At 40.1% G+C, this 20,577-nt stretch overlaps 1 protein-coding gene across 1 annotated transcript in view; it reads right to left on the bottom strand.

Annotated features, from left to right (window-relative positions):
* zgc:77784 (uncharacterized protein LOC402947 homolog) overlaps positions 1-20,577 on the bottom strand; it is a 70,919-nt gene that overhangs the window by 26,696 nt on the left and 23,646 nt on the right. Inside the window, exons 3-11 of the mRNA XM_039622290.1 lie at positions 19,299-19,456; positions 16,753-16,873; positions 16,535-16,673; positions 12,970-13,097; positions 9,133-9,257; positions 6,856-7,027; positions 6,197-6,402; positions 1,332-1,413; positions 933-1,098 (exon numbers count right to left, since the gene is read on the bottom strand). Of these exons, the coding sequence (XP_039478224.1) occupies positions 933-1,098; positions 1,332-1,413; positions 6,197-6,402; positions 6,856-7,027; positions 9,133-9,257; positions 12,970-13,097; positions 16,535-16,673; positions 16,753-16,873; positions 19,299-19,456 (1,297 nt within the window). The remainder of the gene's footprint in view (positions 1-932; positions 1,099-1,331; positions 1,414-6,196; positions 6,403-6,855; positions 7,028-9,132; positions 9,258-12,969; positions 13,098-16,534; positions 16,674-16,752; positions 16,874-19,298; positions 19,457-20,577) is intronic.

The following is a 20,577-nucleotide window of genomic DNA, read 5'->3' as shown; positions in this document are numbered from 1 at the left end:
CCATGAAGTAACAAGGGAACAGGCCTCACTTTGCCATGAAACTGCTCGTCAGTGCAGTTAATCGTGTGCCTTTGAAAATTGGGGACTCTGTATATTAAAATGTCTGTAACTACGAAACAGTTTTTGTGAAACCTTTTGAATTAAAGCTGAAAGTCTGTATTTCAACCACATATTTGTTGTTTGATTAAAAATCCATTATAGTGGAGTGCAGAGGCAAAACTACCAGTATATGGATTTAGGGCTTTAAAACACATTTCACCAGTTACACTTGTTAAAGCGTCTGGTAGCACCAGTAGTTTTTCATGGTCTTTCTTCATCTTCTATTAATGACATTCTGACTCAATATAGACCTGACCTCAGCAAGTCAACGTGTCACCATTACTGGACAAAAAAACGAACAACAACATAAAAAAGCATAAAAACCTTTCAGCAGGCTTTTTTTCAAAGAGGACTGAGTGTGAACAAGATTTCTGCCATTCCTCTGATTTGAGGCTTTAGAAAATCTAACCCATGATGAGAGACTTTGGTCAGTCATGTTTCTTTTCAGACCAGATTTGGTAAAGGGTACAAATAGAGAAAATGTCTGTGAGAGTAGAAGAAGAAGATCTGAGAGTGGAAATTGTTAAGCAGAGGAAATTCACCATTATTAAGGGTTCAAATCTATTTACAGCAAAGCAAAAAGTTATTAATAAGCTTTACTACTATAACAAAATTTTAAAAAGCTTTGTCTTGTTTTACATTTGACCAGAGCTTTGTTTTTGCATATAGTTTACTGTGGATGGATGAATGGATGGTTGGATGGATGGATGGATGGATGGATGGATGGATGGATAGTTATCCTGTATTTGCTGTGATCCAGAAGTTTCAGATAAATGGAGACAAGTTTACAAAAGACTGAAAAACTAAAGTATGCTCCTGTTTTGAAAACTCACCTGAAGGCTTCGATAATGTAGGAGGTGACAGCGGCTCCGCCTTCATGTGGATTGGACTGCCAGGTGAGGGTGACTGTGTTTTTGGTCACCTCCGTTATGACAGGCTTCTGCGGAGGTCCTGGAAGCTGGATGAACTCAGAAGCTCTGGACACTGAAGAACCTCCATCTTTCATTACAGAAACACACAAAAAACAACCCATAATTACATCATATCAGTGGGTTGAGTTTGATTAACATTTTATCTCAAACTGTACTTTGTCTCGTGGAGGCTACAGATTGTGCTCCTATGAAGAACACTGGCAGACTAAGTAGTTTCTTGGGAAAGGAGGTGTAGTGGAGGAGTGACAGAGTGTGAAGTGTAACAGACAGAGAGACTGTGGCGAGTTTCAGTCTAAGTACCTCTGACAGTCAACATCCCACTCCAGCTCGACTCTCCTGTGGTGCTGGAAACCACGCACGTGTACATGCCCGAGTCCGTGTCCTGTTAAACAGCAGTCAGCATTTGAGACAGACTTTTAAAAAAAGAACTTAACAGAATAAATGGCACAAACATTTTCACTTTTTCAGCAATTTTTGTTAATTTTCACTTTATGCTTCCACTCCACTAGACTTTTACGACATGTCAAAAACAGTTTTATACAAGGCATGAGCTAGCTATAGCATCCACCGCAGCAGTAGTGAAGTAAATCAAAAATAAAGACGCTAAGCCTGCAAGCTAGTTCAGGCAGCTTGAGTTGCACAGCTTTTCATACATCACATACCAAACTCATCCTCCCTTACTGGTTTGTTTAAGCTGTAAAAGTAGCGTGTCACCGCATCATTACCTGCTCCTTCAACCCCTTCACCACCCCAACATCCACCTGTAAGCTCCAAGGGTGATTCATACTCATCTCTGCCCTGTTTCTACATGTAATGCTACTGCAGGAGCGAGGAGCTTGCAGACAGCACGCTCTAACTGTTGCTACGGGCCTGCTGTGATTTTGACCTTGGGGCTGTGTCTTGTTCTTTCTTCAGTAGTAGATGCCACCCACTTTCGTGCAACTGACTCTACTCAGCTATTAAGCCAAAGTACTTAAGACCAGAGAGAAGAGAGCTCCAGTGCCAGAGAGGCTTTTCTGGTTTTGAAGCTTGTGAGCTGTTTGTGTTTGTGTTGTCGGTCATTAACCTTTTTAATTTGTGCTTTTGTTTAGTGACGACCTCCTGGGCTTTGCTATGTTTCTCTTCTTTTGAAGTGGATAGCAGCTTGTCCATCTCTTTCTTTTAATTATTAATCAAAAGCTTTACTTTCATAATTTTGCCTTCATCTCTCTTTCATCAACACTTTTTTGTAACTTTACCTTTTTAGGGGAGTGTAACACTGTAATGAAGCTTATGTGTGAGTAATATCAGTAATCACTCATCTGCCTGCTTTCCTGGGTCTATTACATCACTTCCTCTTTCCCACAGTGTCAAATTCATTCCAACATTGCTATAGTGCATCTAGTCCAATCATTTTCTTGCATGTCTCTTAAGAGCCAATCAAAGTACTCTGTCAGCGTACTTTAAATCTCAGCGATCTTCTGTCACTCTGCCTTTCAGGCCCTTGCAGCCCACCTCCTCCTCCCCCATCTCTGCCTCACCCTGGTCACTCAGCGCCCCATCCACGCCTCCATCTTCATCTTCACCCTCTGCTATACTCTAGTGGAGTCCTATCATAATTCCTATCACTGCTGGGACTCCATTCTGCTGTTATGGTTTATCAGAGTCTAATCGCCAAACAGCTTGTTAATCAAATTCTGTATCTTAACAAATCATGTTCATTTTTTCCAAGTGATCTCTCCTTATCTAACTCATTGCAGCTTAAAAGGAAAGACTTAAACAGTTTTAACTTTGATGCGATTTTGAATCTAATCTGCCAAATTTGAGCCGAGAAAGTCAAAAATTAATCAAAAGTAACATTCAGCCACTAAAAATATATTTTTTCTTTTCATGAATAAAATGAATAAATGTAATTTTGCATTTTAATCAATAAATAACAATGTGCTTTCCTATAATTTTCTCCTGTTTTGCAAAAACCCCCCAAAACAAATGATTATATTATTATGGTAATTATATTTTAGCATTAAAAATGTCATTTTGTGTTTTCTGGCAGACTAAACATTACAGAAACATAAAAAGAATGATTTTGATGGCATAAACCTTACACTGAATTTGCTAAGCATTTTATGTCAGTAACAATTTTTACCTTGAAAATTTAATTTATTAAGAGTTGATGTGCAACTTGAGTGTTGTATTAATGTTTTTGAGCAGTAAATATTCAGCCATCTCTCACTTATTAAAAAAGCATTAGTTCTTAATAGATAATAAACCGAGAGTTTAAACAACTTTAGTTAATGTGTTGCTGTGTCTCTCTTTGGGGCCGCATCAAGAAGAGCATCTGGCGGGAAAATCTGCCAAATCAAATATGCAGACGTACCCGCTGTGGCGACCCCTTACAAATGAGGGAGCAGCTGAAAGTAGCTTTAGCTTTAATTAGTACAACTTTAGCAATTAATAGTTTTACATCACAACAAAATGATCATTAATAATGGCTACAGTGATTGTTATTGGTGTAATAGTGTTAATTTGCTTATGTGATGAAAATAGTAGTGATTTATTATATATTGCTTGTGTATTGGCTCCATGCAGTAGTGCTTTATGCATCTGCCAACCAAGTTAAAGATCTGTGATCTGATTTTGGGTGGACACACAAATCCTTGTGGGGAAGCGCATCTGTCATTAGAATCTGCCAAATCAAACATGCTGAGCTACCTGCTGTGATGACCCCTTGTGAATAAGGGAGCAGCCAAAAGAAGCATTATATGCTGTGTTGTGTACGACATCAACTATTAAAAGACTGTGATTAAATTCTGATGACATCAGAATAACAAGATATCCTATGTAGGATGTATTTATTTAGGATTACTAGATGTTAGTAAGAGTTTTTACTGATCAGCGTGATCATTATAACTCCTACGGTGTTAAATGCTGCCACATAGTCAAAACCGCTGCACTCTCCTTGGCTTCAGTCCTGCGATACAAGCAGGGGACTTTTAACGCAAACAGTTCCTAAGTCTGACCAAACAGCGAACAAAAAACAAAGTGATTGAAAACTAAACTAGAGAATGAGAGAAAAAGGCAGAAACCATGATTTCCAGGACCTCCTAGGTGACCCCAACTGCCCACTTATATGCTCTTTCAGTTGATGTAATAATTTATTGCAAATGATAGTTGCCTGACTGAAATTTCATAATGTTGTCCATTCGAAGCTCTGTGAAGAGCAGTTTTCTAATTATACACAGAATATTAATGTCCTTGAGAGGGCTGCTTCATTTAAACCCAGATAATTATTCTTTCATTGTTAATGCTGCATTTCTCACATAATGTGCTGTTTTTCTGCGAGGTGATCTGACCCTCCGCTGGAAATCATTACAGCAATTGTGCCAGTGGACCAGCTGAGTCTAATTAGTACCAAAATATAAATGTAGATCTTTCCATCAGTTGTTTTGGACATTTTTTTGAGGAAACTATTAAGTGGCTCACTTCAGCCTGCAAAAGCATTTAAATCAGAAGCGAGCAGTAAACAACTCATACGTATCGTTATATTAGCGATGACATTATAAACGGGTACAACACACTTTTCTGTGATTTCTGCAACCATCGGCTACGGAGCACGTCAACGTTTATTTGGAGGTGTCTGCCATTTGGTGCATTTTCACTGACAACAAGTGCGAGACGCTGATGAGAGCAGTGAGACGCAACCAGCACAGTTAACACAGTGAAAGACACCCAAAAAAAGATTATCTTCAGAGTTGAGTGCAGCTGCAGAATAAGGTGATAATTTTAATCAATTTCAGCTCCGTCACAAGAGCCAGCACCTTTCTCACAGCACGCACAGACATTTGAATTATCGTTAAGATAAAAACACCGATAATGCCGCTGGCGAATTTAAAATGCTAGACCTGCTTGCGACTGTTGTTCAGCTTTAAGCTTCTACGCTTCAATAAATTATTCAAAAAGCATACTTAAAGGTTTGCTACAAAAAAGCAAAAACACATATTTTAAACAATATTTTAAAAATGTAAAAATTGGCACTTATACCTTTAAGCTCCAGGTGAAACTGGACCCAATTAAGCAGCCATGTTTGTGCAATTAAATGCAAGCCACGCACACTCCATCTACATTAAGCAACTGTCACCGAGCGACACTACAGCCTACCCGACCTTCTTTTTATATTATGAAGTGTACAGTATGTGCCTGCATGCTTCACTGATACTCGTGCTGTTCGCTCTGGCCGTGTCCTGGCTGAGAGCCAGTCTGCTGGAACTATCGTCAGACCGTATGAGATCATCCACCGCAGTGTTGACCTCTGGCTGACAGACTGCACAGCTTGTGGGCAGGTGAACTTCTTTAGATGACTCCAACTACAGCTAAAATATTGATGGTGGGTTGGGGCAGCAGCAGGGTAAATATTTTTAGTCCCTCACTCATCATCTCCGTGTCCCCATTTTTTTCCCCCTTTGTCAACCCCTTGATGCCACACTAATGCATCTCTTCTGTTCCATTGAGCACATTGGCATGGCAGATTTCCCCTGCCTCAGCGGTGCACCGGACCAAACCTTAATGCTCCAAGTTAGCTGAGCACCACTGCTGAGAAAAAGGATGAAGGAGGACGTGAATAAGCACATTCCAGCCAGGAGATTTAATTAAAAGCCTGTTAGATGATGAATCATCTATCGCCAGTCAATTAATGTAAATGATGCTGCCTTTGCTCTGTCCTGCACAGGCTCGCTGACCTCCAGGTGGGGTTATAGCACAAAGGGGTTTCTGACTGCTCTTCCATCAAAGCAGAACACATTAGCATTTACAAACAAGCACCTTCATTAACATTACAATTACACACCGCATGAGCACATAATTACACTGGAGAGATACGCACCGCCTTAGAGAGATTGGTCTTTTTAACTCAGACTCACTTTAATTTTACAAACAGAAATGGAATTTCTGATGGAAATGAGGAAGAAATGGGTTACTATGGCGGCTGCGGGGAAGGTGACAGACGGTCAGAGATCACACAGGTATTTTATTCTCTACAGTTTCTAAAAAAATATAATTTCCATCTTTCCGTGCACACTCCGTCTTTCCCTGCGTTCCTTCCATTTAAGAGCAACTGCCTTTCAGAAGTCGCTCGTTCCGTGCCCTTTCCAACAAATGCCTCGTCCGCAAACACCCAAACGCATACACACCTTTACGTCTGCGATTTGCAACGTGCCATTTTCCATCAAGGTCAGTCGAGGTGTATTTCCCTGAAGTCTCTCTCCGTCCTTCTCCCATGAAATCTCGACTGAGGTACCTCCATTCACACGGCAATACAGCTGTGCCGTTGCACCCCGAGATACGGTCTGATTGGCTGGGCCTTGGCGAATGATTGGCGGGATACGACCTGAAGGACCTGCCAGTTTGAGTGAAGAAGAGGCGGAATATTATGTCAGGGGTGTTATCCTTGTTCCAATTAGATCACAGTGCAGAAAAGTCAAGACGGACAGATAACATTCGGAAGGCATATAAAAGGCCTGCAGGAAGGACGACTTTATAAAGTCGCCAGCAGCTGGAGAGCAAAGGGTAAAAATACTTAAGATGCTTAGTAAGCAGAAAACAATAGGCTGTATAAGGAGTGAAAGAAAGCTTAAATCTGGTGCTTACAAGCTGCCTGTGGGAAAACATTAAGCCTTCAATTCATTGCTCATCCAGCATGGGGTCTCTAACTGCGCACCGTCTCTGTCTGTATGAGCCTCATTGTTGTGCACCTACTAAGTAATTAATATGTTTCCCTCATTAGCTGATGGTGCAGAACAAAGAATCAACCCCTCAGGTTTAAAAGTAACTGTACCTATTGAGGTCTTACCTCCCTCCACCTCCAGCAGTGCCTTGGTCAAAACACTTCCTGCTACACTGATGGCCTGGCAGATATAAAAGCCCGAGTCCTCAGGGTGGACATCTGTGATGGTCAGCTCGCCACTCATGGAAACAGAGTAACGACCAGACTGGGAAGGCGGCTGGCCGGGGAACAACAACATCTAAACAGAAAAATACATGCAGCAAAAAGTAAATCAATGTTTTTATTGTCAAATCATTTACCTCAGCTATTTGAGTAAGTTTATAGAAAAGGAAATAAGAATAGAACAATTTCAGTCGCAATTTCCTGCAGCTCAAATTGGCTGTTTGAAATGGCTGGTTGTGTCCAAGGACAACTTTAATATGGACCCAAATAAAACTGAAAAATCACAATCACAAATTCCCAGAAATCCACTCATCAAAAGCATATGTGGTATTTTTAGATCAGTCTTTGGAAGCTTCATTCTTTCTCTTTGAGTCATGCACAAAAGCATGTACCGCAGTTCAGATTTTTCTTTTGCCAATGTTCTTCTCATGCACTCCAGGACAACCTCACTAACGTTGCCAAAAAGAAAACACACACACACACACACTGATATCCCACTCCTCACCCTGTGCACCACATTCAGGCCTGGACACTTATGATCAGCGGTTTTAGATTTTGGAGAACTCTAAAAATAGCAGCACATTTGAAAGTGTCCCAGAGGTGCTGATGGAGGTGACCTTGAAGTGGAGCACTGGCCGCATTTAAGTCAGGTGAGATTTAAGATCTTCACCAGTGGTGGTGGATGGCCTCCCTTTCCTGAGTCTGTTTTTGCCGGGCGTTTCTTCCTGTTAAAGGGAGTTTAACAGTTACCACCTTAAATGAATAACTCATGGACTCAAGTCCCTCAAAAATATTGCAGATATTCATGTGCAGCTCCAGATTAGTTATTATTATTTGGTGATCCTGTAACTTCTCATGCAACACCACCATAAGATCAAAATGAAATTTGTCGCCGTGCTTAATGAATAAAAACCTGCAAAGCTAATGACATTCCCATCAGACTCAGCTCTGCTTGTACTTTTACTGCTAATTAGTACGTCTTCCATTAATTACATCCTCGCAGAGATGAGCTGTGGAGCCTTACTTTTAGTTGATGAATTATGTAAAGAATTAATAAATCATTAAAGTAAAATTGTTGTCAAATTAGTTTTGACACATTATTTTACATGTTTTCACCCAAACCGGGGCTCAAACTATTAACTTCTAATGATAATCTCACATTTGAAAAAAGAAAAAAGCCCTGAAAGACTCTGGTTGTTGTGTTGTTTTTTGGGGGGGATGATGCCCAAGAGACAGACATTTTATAGCTATCCCGTCTTGTTTTCCTGTAAGTGAGATAGATGGGAACAAGGGGGAGGGATGCATCAATCCATTCAGCCATCCATTTCATTCCTCTAAGAGGCTTAGACTCCAGTGGAGGGACCGAGGTTATAAGGCTACAGATAATCCCACAAATACAGCAAAAAGCCCTACAAACAGCCAAGCAAGGCATCAACCCATCCTGCAGACTGAAGCTTATTCACAAAATCAGTAGCTCAACTTCCTGTTTACTCTGTGGAACCTTTCCAAAAACACCTGAAGCTTCTCCTCCACTCAGTGACCCCAGCTGCCATTAAGCAACGTGGCATTTGTGGTCAGGAATAATGTGGAAGGAGGGCAGCATTCGTCTGCAATCCTGGCCTGAAGAAGCAATTTCCACACCTGGTGTGCTTCCCGCAAGCCCTCCTTCAGTCTCTTCTACTTTCTCTTCCCTCTCCCGTCGACCCCCCCCCCCCAACCAGTGTGGCACGCAAACCCGAGAAACATTTCTCGCCAACGCAATACTGCAATATCTTCCAACACTTTGTCTCTGCGCATATCTCTGAGCCAAATGCAAATGTGCCGCATTATCTCGCTCGCCTCTTGCTTATTTCGCCTGGAAAAATGTGTCTTGATCAGTGTGGGCAACTCTAAAAAAGAGGTGTCAGAAAAAGTAAGATTAAATCAGACAAAAAACCTGCTCACATTGTGGTGAGTCATTCTCGCCTTTTAAACAAAGAAGGTGTGAAACTCTTGACTATTGATGTGATAAAGAATACTTGAAGTAAAGTTTACAAAGAAAGCCCCAAGTCCTCATGAAGAGCAAGCCCGGGCTTGTTAGGGGAGCAAATGTATTTATATTCACTCATTTAGTGTCCTGGATGTCTCTGCTGCTGCAGTATTTAGCATTAGAGAGCACCTTGTGCTTTGCTCCAGCCTTACCTGGCTGCCCTCTTTCTGCCAGAAGATGGCAGGTGGAGGGTTTCCCGTGGTGCCGCATTGGAAGGTGATGCTCCTCCCCTGGGTGGCAATCTGGTCTCGGGGCTTTGTAGCAATCTGAGGTGGTACTGGAAGAGAAGGAGAAGTGTGACCACCCATTAAAAGTCATACTTGTGCATGAAATGGCCTGCTTTTTGAACGCTCCCTTTCTGCTGAAAAGCCAACCCAATTTTCTCCTCTATAATTTATCAGTGGGAAAGTGTTCATTTAATTTCAATGGGAAGGAACCATTCTGAATCCAATATGGCAAACCATTTTAAAGACACCAACACTACAGCAACAATATTTCTTTACTTCCCCCTTTTCCTTAGGAATGCGAACACAGCAAAACGGTAGTTTCTTACTCTTTGTGCCATCCATAAGGGCGCATACTTGCTGATTCGCTGTATTCGGCACATTATTTTCACAGCAGCAAACAAACTGCTTCTAAGCATTTGTATCTGCTTGAACTTGTTTTAAATATATATTCGATTTGCAAGCCAGGATGAGAAACTGCCAAACAGGAACTCTCTGAAGACCTAAGTTGCTTAATGAAGCAGGAAGGAAGCAAACAGTTGTCAAGTAAATGCAGTGAAGTAAAATAAAGTCATATAATAAAGTGGATCTATAAAACGTAATGATATTGAAATACTGAACGTCTCTCGGTTTAGTTATTTTCCGCCACCGCTGTTAACCCCGAGCTGGATCGATAAAGCGCTCATTAGCTCTTAACGAGTGAGATTTAAGAGTCTTTCTTTGACCTTCTGAGTTTTTTGATCTGTTGCTACATACTCATCATCATCGCCCTCTCGTCCTTAATGAGAAAAATCACCTCCATGTCCTCTTAAAGAGAAAAAATGGGGGGGGGAAATGAAAGAAAATCATGGCAGCAAAAGCCAGCGTCATTCTGATGACATTTACTGAGTTATTTTGGGAAAGGTCTGAGAAGAGCTGCCAATTTCCAGCTTGGGTCAGATCACCATGTTATCCACATCATCACATCCTCTGTAGATTTACACTGACCACTGCATTCTGCCCCCGCCTGAATAATTGGCTCTCACTTCCCACCAAATGGGAAGCTTCTCTAGCCTGGATGCATCCTCTCTACAAATCTCTGCATAGTGCATATGTAGCTCCACACACAAAACACACACACACACACACTCGTATTAGAGCACACAAATGCATATTTGGCTCAATACACAAGAGAACTGAGTCATCTGTGTCGTGTCTTAATATTCTCACCGAGAGCATTTTCCCAGCCGCAGAACATCTTTTATCAACATTAAAGTGTTGTGATGATCTTTCTGTGAAGTTTTTTTTTCTCTTTCTTCAGATGTTATAATGTCTTTCAGCAGATCTGATGTGTTAGTCACATATAGCACAAGATTGCTCTCATTTATTTCATATTCACTTTGGTGCTACTTGTGGCTGTTTTTTATCATGGAGTCTTAAAGTGACTCTAAACCATTTTAAAGATTTTATGTAGATTTTGAATAAGATTTGCAATGTATATGGATATAAATTAGTCATCAGTTTAATTCTGTAAGTCCTGTTTTAGTTAGAAGTCTAGCAGCTGGTGCAAAGTAGTCCGTCTGGGAGAAAGGATATTGGGAATTTGAGCTCTTGGCTTTATGTCCCAATTAGGGATTTACTGGTAAATTGGTGCTTAAAATTGGAAAGCCTATTATTTTCCCCATATCTGGCACCTGATTTATTTCTTATCTGCTGTTTTTGGCAGTCCAGATCTCTATATTGGTACCACAACTGAATGCATGTGTACATTGTCCTGAACAAGGAGACTGCTTATGTGTAACTTTGTGTTACTGTTGTCTAGCTCAATCACGATAGTTCAACTGCTGGTTTAAATCCATATTTAATTCTCTAGTATTGTGTTGCCAGCCACCTTGTTGGTGCAAAAATTCTATTTTATGCCTGTCAGTCTTTGTTATCTTTGCCATTTTTCATAACTTCACATAAAGATATGAGAAGACGTAATGTGTTTTTGCAGCAGGTTGCAAGCAGCAAAGTGCCTAAAGATACAATTTAAAATCGGTTCTTTAAAATCTCTGTGCAGACATGTTGGTTTCCTTGAGTTTGGTGCCTTTTTTTCGTGCTTAAATGATTCATAGGTCAGTGTCAAGGTGCTTCTTTCTTGGTCAATTCCAAGGACTGGGCTGAAAATGAGTGAAAAATCAACCAGTGTCCAAAGAAAACCCTTGAATGACCTTCAGAAAGCCTGGAGAACTAATGCACACGACACTTTCAAAATATTACAGGAAAATCTGGCTCCTTCAAAGCAAAATATAAAGATATGAAGGGTACCTTTTGCAAGTACTGTGTGTTCGTCAGTTATTTGACTACCTTCTGACCACTTCCTTTACTATGGTTTTATAAAGCAGAGATAAGAAGGTAAGTTTGATCTGGACCTGATTTATTGAGAAAATAAGTCTAATGATGTCATGTCTTGTCCTGACTAAAGACCAAAATTAAAAGCTTACAATAAAAAACAAATTAATAAAAAAGTTCAAATTTGAGGAGTATTAAATCAACGTAAGTATATATTATATTATAAGTATAATATAAGTATATTATATATTATATTATATTATAAATGCATTATGGGAAATGTAGGCAACATTGTTTTTGGAGCTTGACCCAAATTAGGCGCAAAAGCACAATAAATGTCAAGGTAATTTTGGTCTTGATGGTCCACAGCTTGATGCATCTCTACCAAACATATTGCTAGTACTAAGTGTAATGATAGAATATTAGTTTAAGTGCTCTGTAATAATGTATGAGGTCAAATACGTTGTTATTTCAGCCTCAGACTTCAGTTTAGTTGTAATTAAAAGCCTTTCAGCTGCATTTTGAACTCCTCCAGCTGCAAAAGAGAGAAGGATTTAGAAATTATGGTGCCACACTCTTCTCAACACAGCAGATGTGTGTTTGATAGGAGTCCTTAATCTGCTGTACATTAAGTCACTGTGTCTGGGGCTTACTTAATGCCTGACTGCAGCAACAGGCATGTTGTCAACATGTCAGTACCTAATGGAGGAACTCATTTACACCATTAGGCATTTATAGTTGCTTTTAAAAACCATTAAGAACGTCACACAGAAAATATTATTTTTTTCTAGACAAATGAGCAACATAAATGCCCTTCTGTGGATAAGAATTAGATGGAAAGTGAACTCACGGAGCCGGCCGACCGGAATGATGATAGAGTTTGAAACACGATGGAGAGAGATGGAGAATTAATGAGATGGATGAAATGCTGAGCAACTACACGGAAAGTATAGCATGTAAAAGCACAAAAAAAAAAACAAAACAGAAAAGTGTGAACAGAAAACCGCTTGGTTCGGATTTCATTTACACTGAAAAAGGCATTAGCGGATGAAGTCGTCTGAGACTATTTAAACCAAGACACCGAGTGAGTGAAAAGGACGAGGAGGGAGGAGGGAGATAAAGAGACAGGAAGAGAGAGGAGGGGGAGTCATGTCTTATTAATATTGAGACTGCTCTCTGGCAGTGAGTTAACCCACACATCTACCAAACATCTGTCAAATGGCGTAATCCATACGGTTTAGCATAAGCTCCTGGCAGCACCGCTGGACAGGGACTGATATAACACAGTGAGCGTTGGACATCAAGTGGGAACAGGCTTTGCATGATGCAGCCGCCATGTGACTCTACCTTATGCGTGAAAATGGCCCTGAATTGAGAGCTTTTTTTTATGCATGTCTAAGTGTGTGTGTGTGTGTGTGAGTTTGTATACAATATGCATGATGTGCTTCTCACCGTGCACCTGCAGCATGGCTGAAGCCTCCGTCTTGCCCACACTGTTCTCTGATGTGCAGGTATACGTCCCTTCATCCTGCTCTTTCACGCGGAACAAACGGAGGTTGTTGCCGTTGCGGATTTCAAACCTGTGAATAAAAAGCGAGCTAATGAAAGATCTGGCAGATGCATAGCAAAATAAATAAATAAGTAACCATACTAATCTGCACAAAGTGAAAAATTCTGCCAGTGATTTGGGGTAATGGAATTTCTTGTCCTTAGAAGGATTTCTTTGCTATCAGGTGGCATTATCTTGAAACCGTGGAACAATGTGTCTTATCTGCTTTAGATATTGTCACAGGCTCCAGGAAAATGACTGAAACTGATGAAAATCAATTAGAAAGAAATGAGATTACCTCAACACATCGAAGGATTTTTCACTTGGTTTTGTACGGACAGTAGATTAAACATAAAGACAGAGCAGAATTATTTATATTATGTACAGTCCGATAATTTTAACTCTCTTTGTCTACACAAGGCGTACAATTACTGAAACACAAAGAGTAAAATCTGTTTAATTCCATTTATTTCATGGATCAGTGAGCAACCGAAGAAAGACATGAAATGGAAAAAGATGAAAGATACGTAAAAGTCAAAGATAAAAGACAGAAAAGCTCTTTGCAAACATGAAACAACAATCTTCATCATCCTGTCGCCAACTGGACAAATAAACTCTTACACCGCAGTCACCGTGACTTTGCTTTTTGTGCAGGTTTTGCCAAAATTGTTCAGGACATACATTTAAGCATTTGGTCTCCCATTAATGGATAATACAGTATATGGACATGTTTAATGAGACATATATGAGTAGCATTTTAAAATGTCTATATAAAGACTCTTACACCAGGCTTTTGTAGGGATCACCAAGTTTAAAGTAAGACTTCCCAATTCACAGAAAAATCAGCCAAAGAACTGTGATATCTAACATGAATATTTATTCATTTATGAAATATTACTGACTATCACATTTTTCCCTACAATCCCCAGTGTGTGCAGGTCATGTTAAATATAAGAATATAATAATTAATAAATCAAGGGCCATATGTTTGACACAGTTGTGTGAAACTGTTGGAAAATCGTCAAAGCCAGTTAGCTTTCCCCCATTTCCAGTAACACATCCCTTTAGTGGCTGCTATCGCAAGCTTCAAATTAAGCTGTAATCTGTAAAAGACTCTAACAGCAGCAGCCATTGTGGAGTAAGACTGCATTAATTCACTAAATTGAAGTAAGTAAAACTATATCTACATAAAATGTGAAAATTCTTTATGTAAAGTTCTTATCTCTGCTGTTTAAGTCATTAAGCAACATTATGTTTCAAAATAATAGAAATATTTATCAGCCTTGGCTAAAAATGATAGTTTATTGTAGCGTCATTACTATAAGAAGGATGAAACTTCTCTCGATAAAATTCTTTCAGTCTTTTCATTTTTTATTAAGTTTTCAAACAAGATGTGACTAAAGTACAAACTTTCATCACTAATTCAAGGCGTTTAACAAAAACTGATCAAGGATTAAAACTGGTTTTTACACACAATCCACTTTTTTCAGAGGCTCAGAATTAATGTGACAAACTAAAGTCTAGATTTCATGGTCACCGCCAAACGCTGTGTTTCCTCCCTTAAGATGCTCCGCCAGGCCTTTCCTGCAGCCGCCTACACTCGCTGCTTGTTTGTGGGTCTTTCTGCCTTTGTTTCTGTCTTCAGTAACTGAAAAGCATGCTGTGTTGGATTGGGATCAAATGGCTGACTTAGCCATTGAACATTATTCCATTTCTTTGGCTTGAGAACCTCTTAGGCTGCTTTTGCAGTATGCTTTAGGCTAGTATTCATTTGTACTGTGAAGTGTGGCCCAACCAGTTTTGCAGCATTTGGCTGAATCTGAGCAGAAAGTATATCTCTGTACACGTAAGAATTCATCCTGCTACTTCTATCAGCCGTCACATCATCAGTAAACATTAGTGATGTTTCCACTGGCAGGTATACGGGCCTATGCCATAACACTGCCTCCACCATGTTTGACAGATGTTGTGGTACGCTGGATCAGAGCGCCAAAGTATGCTTCTCCATACTTTTCTCGTCCTGTCATTCTGATACCTCTTGGCTTCATCTGTCCAAAGAATTTTTTCCGGAGTCTAATCTGGCCTTGCTGCTCTTCCTGTTGAGTGTAACCAGTGGTTTGTTGTCCTCTGTATTTCCATTCACAAAGCCATCTGATTGCAAGCTTTGACATGGACAGTCTACCTTTTGACTTAGTGGATTTTCATGGAAGTAATTCCTCAGTTCTCTTCTGTGGCCTTTCAGTCCATTTAGTATTTCTAAGATGGGCATTTCTTTTTAAAGAATGTAGCAGAATGTTGATCTGGCCACTGCAAAAGTTTTTGCTGTCTCTCTTATTCTGATTTATTTTGTTTTTTTAAACTTTGCCTTCCTTCACTTGCATAAACATCTCTTTGGCTCTCATGTTGATAGTTCCAGTGAAAAGATATCAAATACAAGATCATTACTTGGAATCAATTCCAGGACTTTTAACTGCTTAATTTTTGATGGTATAACAACAGAGCCGGCCTCATGTGGCCATGGAAATGCTTGTCAGTAAATTATCCAGCCTCTGAAAATTGGAGAAATTTTAATTCCTAAACACTTAATTCAGTATTTTTGTCAATCCTGTTGAATCAAAGCTGAAAACCTCCAGTTCAATCACAGCTTGATTGTTTGATTTAAAAACCACTGTGGTGGTGTACAGAGATAGTTATAAAAATTGTAATTGTCCAAATACTCATGTATTTAGTTGTGATTAGATAGATAGATAGATAGATAGATAGATAGATAGATAGATAGATAGATAGATAGATAGATAGATAGATAGATAGATAGATAGATAGATAGATAGATAGATAGATACTTTAATGATCCCACAAGGGAAATTGTTGTGTTACAGCAGCATGATAAAGAGTAAAGATGATACAGTAGACAATAAACAACAAATAAACAACACATGTGGTTTACTATCTCATAGTAAAAGACCTTATAAAGGTCTTTTACTATGAGATAGTGCAGGAATTTATATATATTTCTACAAGAGTGATTAAAAAACAAAGATTGTTAAAGAGAGTAAAAGTACGAATGACTTGTAAGAGAGAAGTGCAAATGTATTGATAAATCCGAGAAAACAGCTGCATGAAGACATAATACAAAAATATGTTTGGGATCTTATGCCTGACAGGTGTGATCACCTGTCACAGAATGAACGGTGTTATACGGTTTTATAGAGAACGGTAGGAATGATTTCCCGACGTGTTCGTTATGGCAGCGAGGTGGAATCAGTCTGAGGGAGAAGGCGCTCTGCTGCCTCAGAAGTGTGATGTGAAGCAGGTGTGATATGTAATAGAAAGGCACGAGTTAATAAACAGCTCCTGCACATATTTATGTTTTCTGGGGCACATGTGTTAATACAAGAGTGCTCTCAGGCTGTGTGTGCATCAACAGTCTGTCTCTCTATTTGTCTGCGGTCATGCCCATCAGCTCACCTCCCGCGGGGAAGCTCTCCTTCTTCTCGCCGCCATCGCACAGTAGGAGCGGGATCCCCGTGGACCTCACATAGAAAGTCAACAGTCTCTTCCTCCATGACCACCTGGTTAACAGGCCTTCGCACCAACACGGGGCGCTCTGCTAGACAACAGATGCCTTTAAACATGACCACTTTATGCTCTTCGAAGGACTGACTACGTAACTGTTTGAACCTCACCGTACACCACCAGCTCTGCAGGATCACTGTCCCTCTCTCCAACCATGTTACTGCCCACACAGACGTACATGCCTGCATCGCTCTTCCTGGTGTGAGAGATCATCAGTTTGCCACCACGCATCTGAAAAACACAATGGCAGCGATTAGCGTTCAGCATCCCCTGAGTAATCACGTTTAGTTATGTTTGCACTGATGCAAAGATCATTAATCCCTCGTAGTCAAAACACTGTATGAGTCACTGTAGGTGTACGTGTATACGTTGCTGTGAGGTTTACTTTCTACCTACATTCTTATGCTTGAGGTTCTCAGCACAGATTTACTTGAAATTAAGTTCAATTTAAAGCTCCTGCTTGAGCTACTGACGTAAACAATATGTTTCATCCGCCTGTGACTTCTCACATTTCCAAATCTACTTTTCAACAACCAGAGATTGTGTCCAGCTGTTGTTTTTACACATGAGAGGACAGAAGAAAAGCGACAGCAGAATCAGAGACATTTTACGCTCCGCAGCGTACGAAGGTGTCCGCATTGAATGATAGTCAACAGAAACTGTTGTCAGTCTGAATTGATATCTCTCCCACTTGTACAACAGAGTTTTCCTAGACCATTTGAGGGAATATTTATCAGTCCTGAGGAAAGAAATACAAACCAGAACCTATGCTCACAGTTGTACATGTTAAGTTTAAATTAATTTTGTTTGGTAATTTTTTCATAAGACTTTTCCTTTTTGAACACCTCTTTAACCTTAAATTTTCAACTTATTCCTACCCCAGGTACTCAAACACCGCCAACTGTATGCAAAGTCTACCTTTGCAGTCTGTAGTGACTCTGCAATAAATCACAGGTTGCTTACTGGTTTTTTAAACTCATATTTTAGGCAAAAAAAATATATTGATTTGATGCTAACAATGACTTTGGTCACATTTAGAAAAAGAAACCATGTGATGATGTGGGTGATCTGTCTCAATATCTCCCTTAATCACACACATTAGGACACCAGAGCTGCTGGGATGTTTGTAAAACACCAGCAACTTTGACAAAATGACACTTTTTGACACCTTAAGGATGAAAACAGTCTGCTACAAATATCTGTAGTTTTTCAATCTATAGATATTTATATAGATAATTTTTTAAAGTTAAATAATGAAAGACAGATCACAGATTTTAATTAAGTGTGACTCAGTCAGAAGTGAAACTGTACCTTTGTGAACTATTTTCGGAGATGGATTCACACGCATTTGGAGCTCTGCGAAGTACTCACATCACTAGAGAGTATGTGGGATTAACTCAGAATAAACTTCAGGGCTCGTGTTCATTTCAAATGTAGGTCTCTATTGTATTTTTGGCAACAATGGAGCTTCACAGCACAGACCAGTAATATTTAGATTCATGTATAAAGGCTATGGCTGTTATTAAGTACAGTTTGATGTTGGTTTTCATTGGATTTATATCCAGAATTATTGATCATGGATGTTAGTAATTGGAAACTACAGTAGGTCTATAATAAACAGATCAGTAATTAAGTAACAGTAAGGAAATAAAAACATTGTAGCTATTTTTGTGCCTCAGTACCTTTCTAGAGAATTTACTTTAGCAGGTTAGTTTAGCCACATTTCCCAACCAAGGATCAGATCACTGTGCCTCTGCCCCTGATCCACAAAGCACCAAACTCCCATGACTCCTCCTTCATCTGGTGGCCCACAGGACAGCCCACAGGTACGTCTTTCTTTCTTGTGGGTATACCAATCCCTCCACCCCAATATTCAGGAGCTCTGTCATTTGGGAGAGGCTCAGGGTAGAGCCGCTAGTCCTCCAAAAGGAGCCAGTTAAAGTGGTTTAGGCATCTGATTAGATGAGGTGGTTGAAGCATTCCCTAAAGGGAGGAGACCCCGAGACAGGCTCGGGACATGCGGGAAAGATTGGATCTATTAGCTTTGAAGGCCACCTGAAATCCACCGCCTGGGGCACATGTTGAATCAATTGTTGAACCATCATAATTTTGAGATGTCCACGCAGCCCCTCGTGATCACTGTCTGATGACCAAATCCAAAAACCAGACATCCATCTTCCTCTACCTCTTCTGCCAGGGAGGTTGGTTTAATTTATTTGGTTGTTTGTTTAGCAGGACAACTGAAAACATCATGGAATGAGATTTTTACCAGAGGTGAGAGTGCATCCAATTTAAAACTGGTTAACCGTTTGAGGTCTGGGTCACCATTGGTGATGACCAGAACTCTAACCCTAGGCACACAGGGTTAAATTTTTGTTTTCTCTAGTCATCCCCAAAGTCTTTGCAATTAGAGAACAAAAAAAAAAATCATCATTCTTACACAGATCAAACAGTATTTACAAAAGAAAGTCAAATTTGGCTTTCTCCCAAATATATGGTTAGGTTTAGGGTTACCGGCTATGATTTGACCTCTGAGGGTTAGATTTTGGAGATGGTCCAGAGATGTAAAGATTAATGCAGTAGAGTTTATCGGGTTTACAAATCACTGCATTTTTCACTAAAAATGACCGTTTTTTCTAATGATCGTTGAACTTACAGTGATGCGCTCATCTTTGGTGCTGACTCGGACGTTGTTGCGTTTCCAGGACACGGTGGGCTCGGGGTGACCTCGTGGAGGTACACACTCCAACACAGCAGGCTCACCGGCAGCTACCACCACGTCACTCGGGGCCTGCCGGAAATCATCTCTCAGGACTAAAAAGAAAACACAAAGAAATCTAATTAGCTTCAGAGGGCCCTGTGTGAGTAATGTATTTAAAACAAGGACTGGAAATCAGACTCACATATCAGCAAACAGGCACACAGCCATATAACCAGTATCAACAAATGAAGCACCAATTTGTCTTGGAAGTAATTAAGGCTGCTTTCTCCTAGGTGAACCATCTTTCTGAGTTTTCTCAACACATTTTTTTTTTAGAGAGAAAGTCAATTATTGTGTCTGCATGTGCATGACTGCTTACATCCCCAGCATTGTCCTTGTTAGCCTGTGCTATGTTTTAAAGCCTGCATCCTACTCTGATGTCTCTCCTGTCAGAACAGATGAATAATGCACATCTCTCATTCCAACATGGAGTAAACAAATAACAGCACATTCATAATTTAGCCCGTGTGCAGAGGAGAGAAAAAAGAAAAGCTGCCTCTGAATCAACGAGAGGATTGTGTCTCTGATTCAAGTGCTATCTTACAAATCTGCAGCACAGCTCTGAGTCAAGAGAAATCAGCACTGACCGAGCAAAGCCTATCCGCTCGTGTCAATTCTAAAGTTTGAGCTCCCGCCACCCTGTGGATGACGACAGGTTTGACACGGCGACCTCTGATATCTTCTAATCTTGTGCTGTGATTGACAGACGAAAGCCTCAGTGAGAGCCGCGAACTGAACGCTCTCAAGAGACCTGCTGTACAATTGAACCGAATTGACAGGCTCACATTTTCAATAGACACACTCCTACAGGATCCTTTCTGAACCAAAGTGTATTATTCCAGTATAATCAATCGGTCTGCTTTTACACTGTAATGAATATTTCATCGATCTTTCTGAGGTGCAAAGATAAAAGATCTTGTGCTTTTCTGCCAATCTCCACTCAGTGACTGCCTTTGCAGCAGACCAAACACAAATCATTTAACACCTCTCAGCTGGCCAAGCGAGACACACATTTGAAAAGGATTTTTTAAAGTCTTTACAAGGCAAAACAAGTGTAAAAAAAGAAATGTGAGTTCACTTTCTCCAATCAAGTGCTAAGAACTGCAGTTCTCCGAATGTCCGCTGTGGATGACTCATCAATAGTAAGAGCCTTCTTCTGAATATAGGGCTGTGT

The sequence above is a fragment of the Oreochromis aureus genome, linkage group 14 (genome assembly GCF_013358895.1).
Source record: "Oreochromis aureus strain Israel breed Guangdong linkage group 14, ZZ_aureus, whole genome shotgun sequence".
Taxonomy (NCBI): Eukaryota; Metazoa; Chordata; class Actinopteri; order Cichliformes; family Cichlidae; genus Oreochromis; species Oreochromis aureus.
This window is presented reverse-complemented; position numbering and strand designations above follow the sequence as displayed.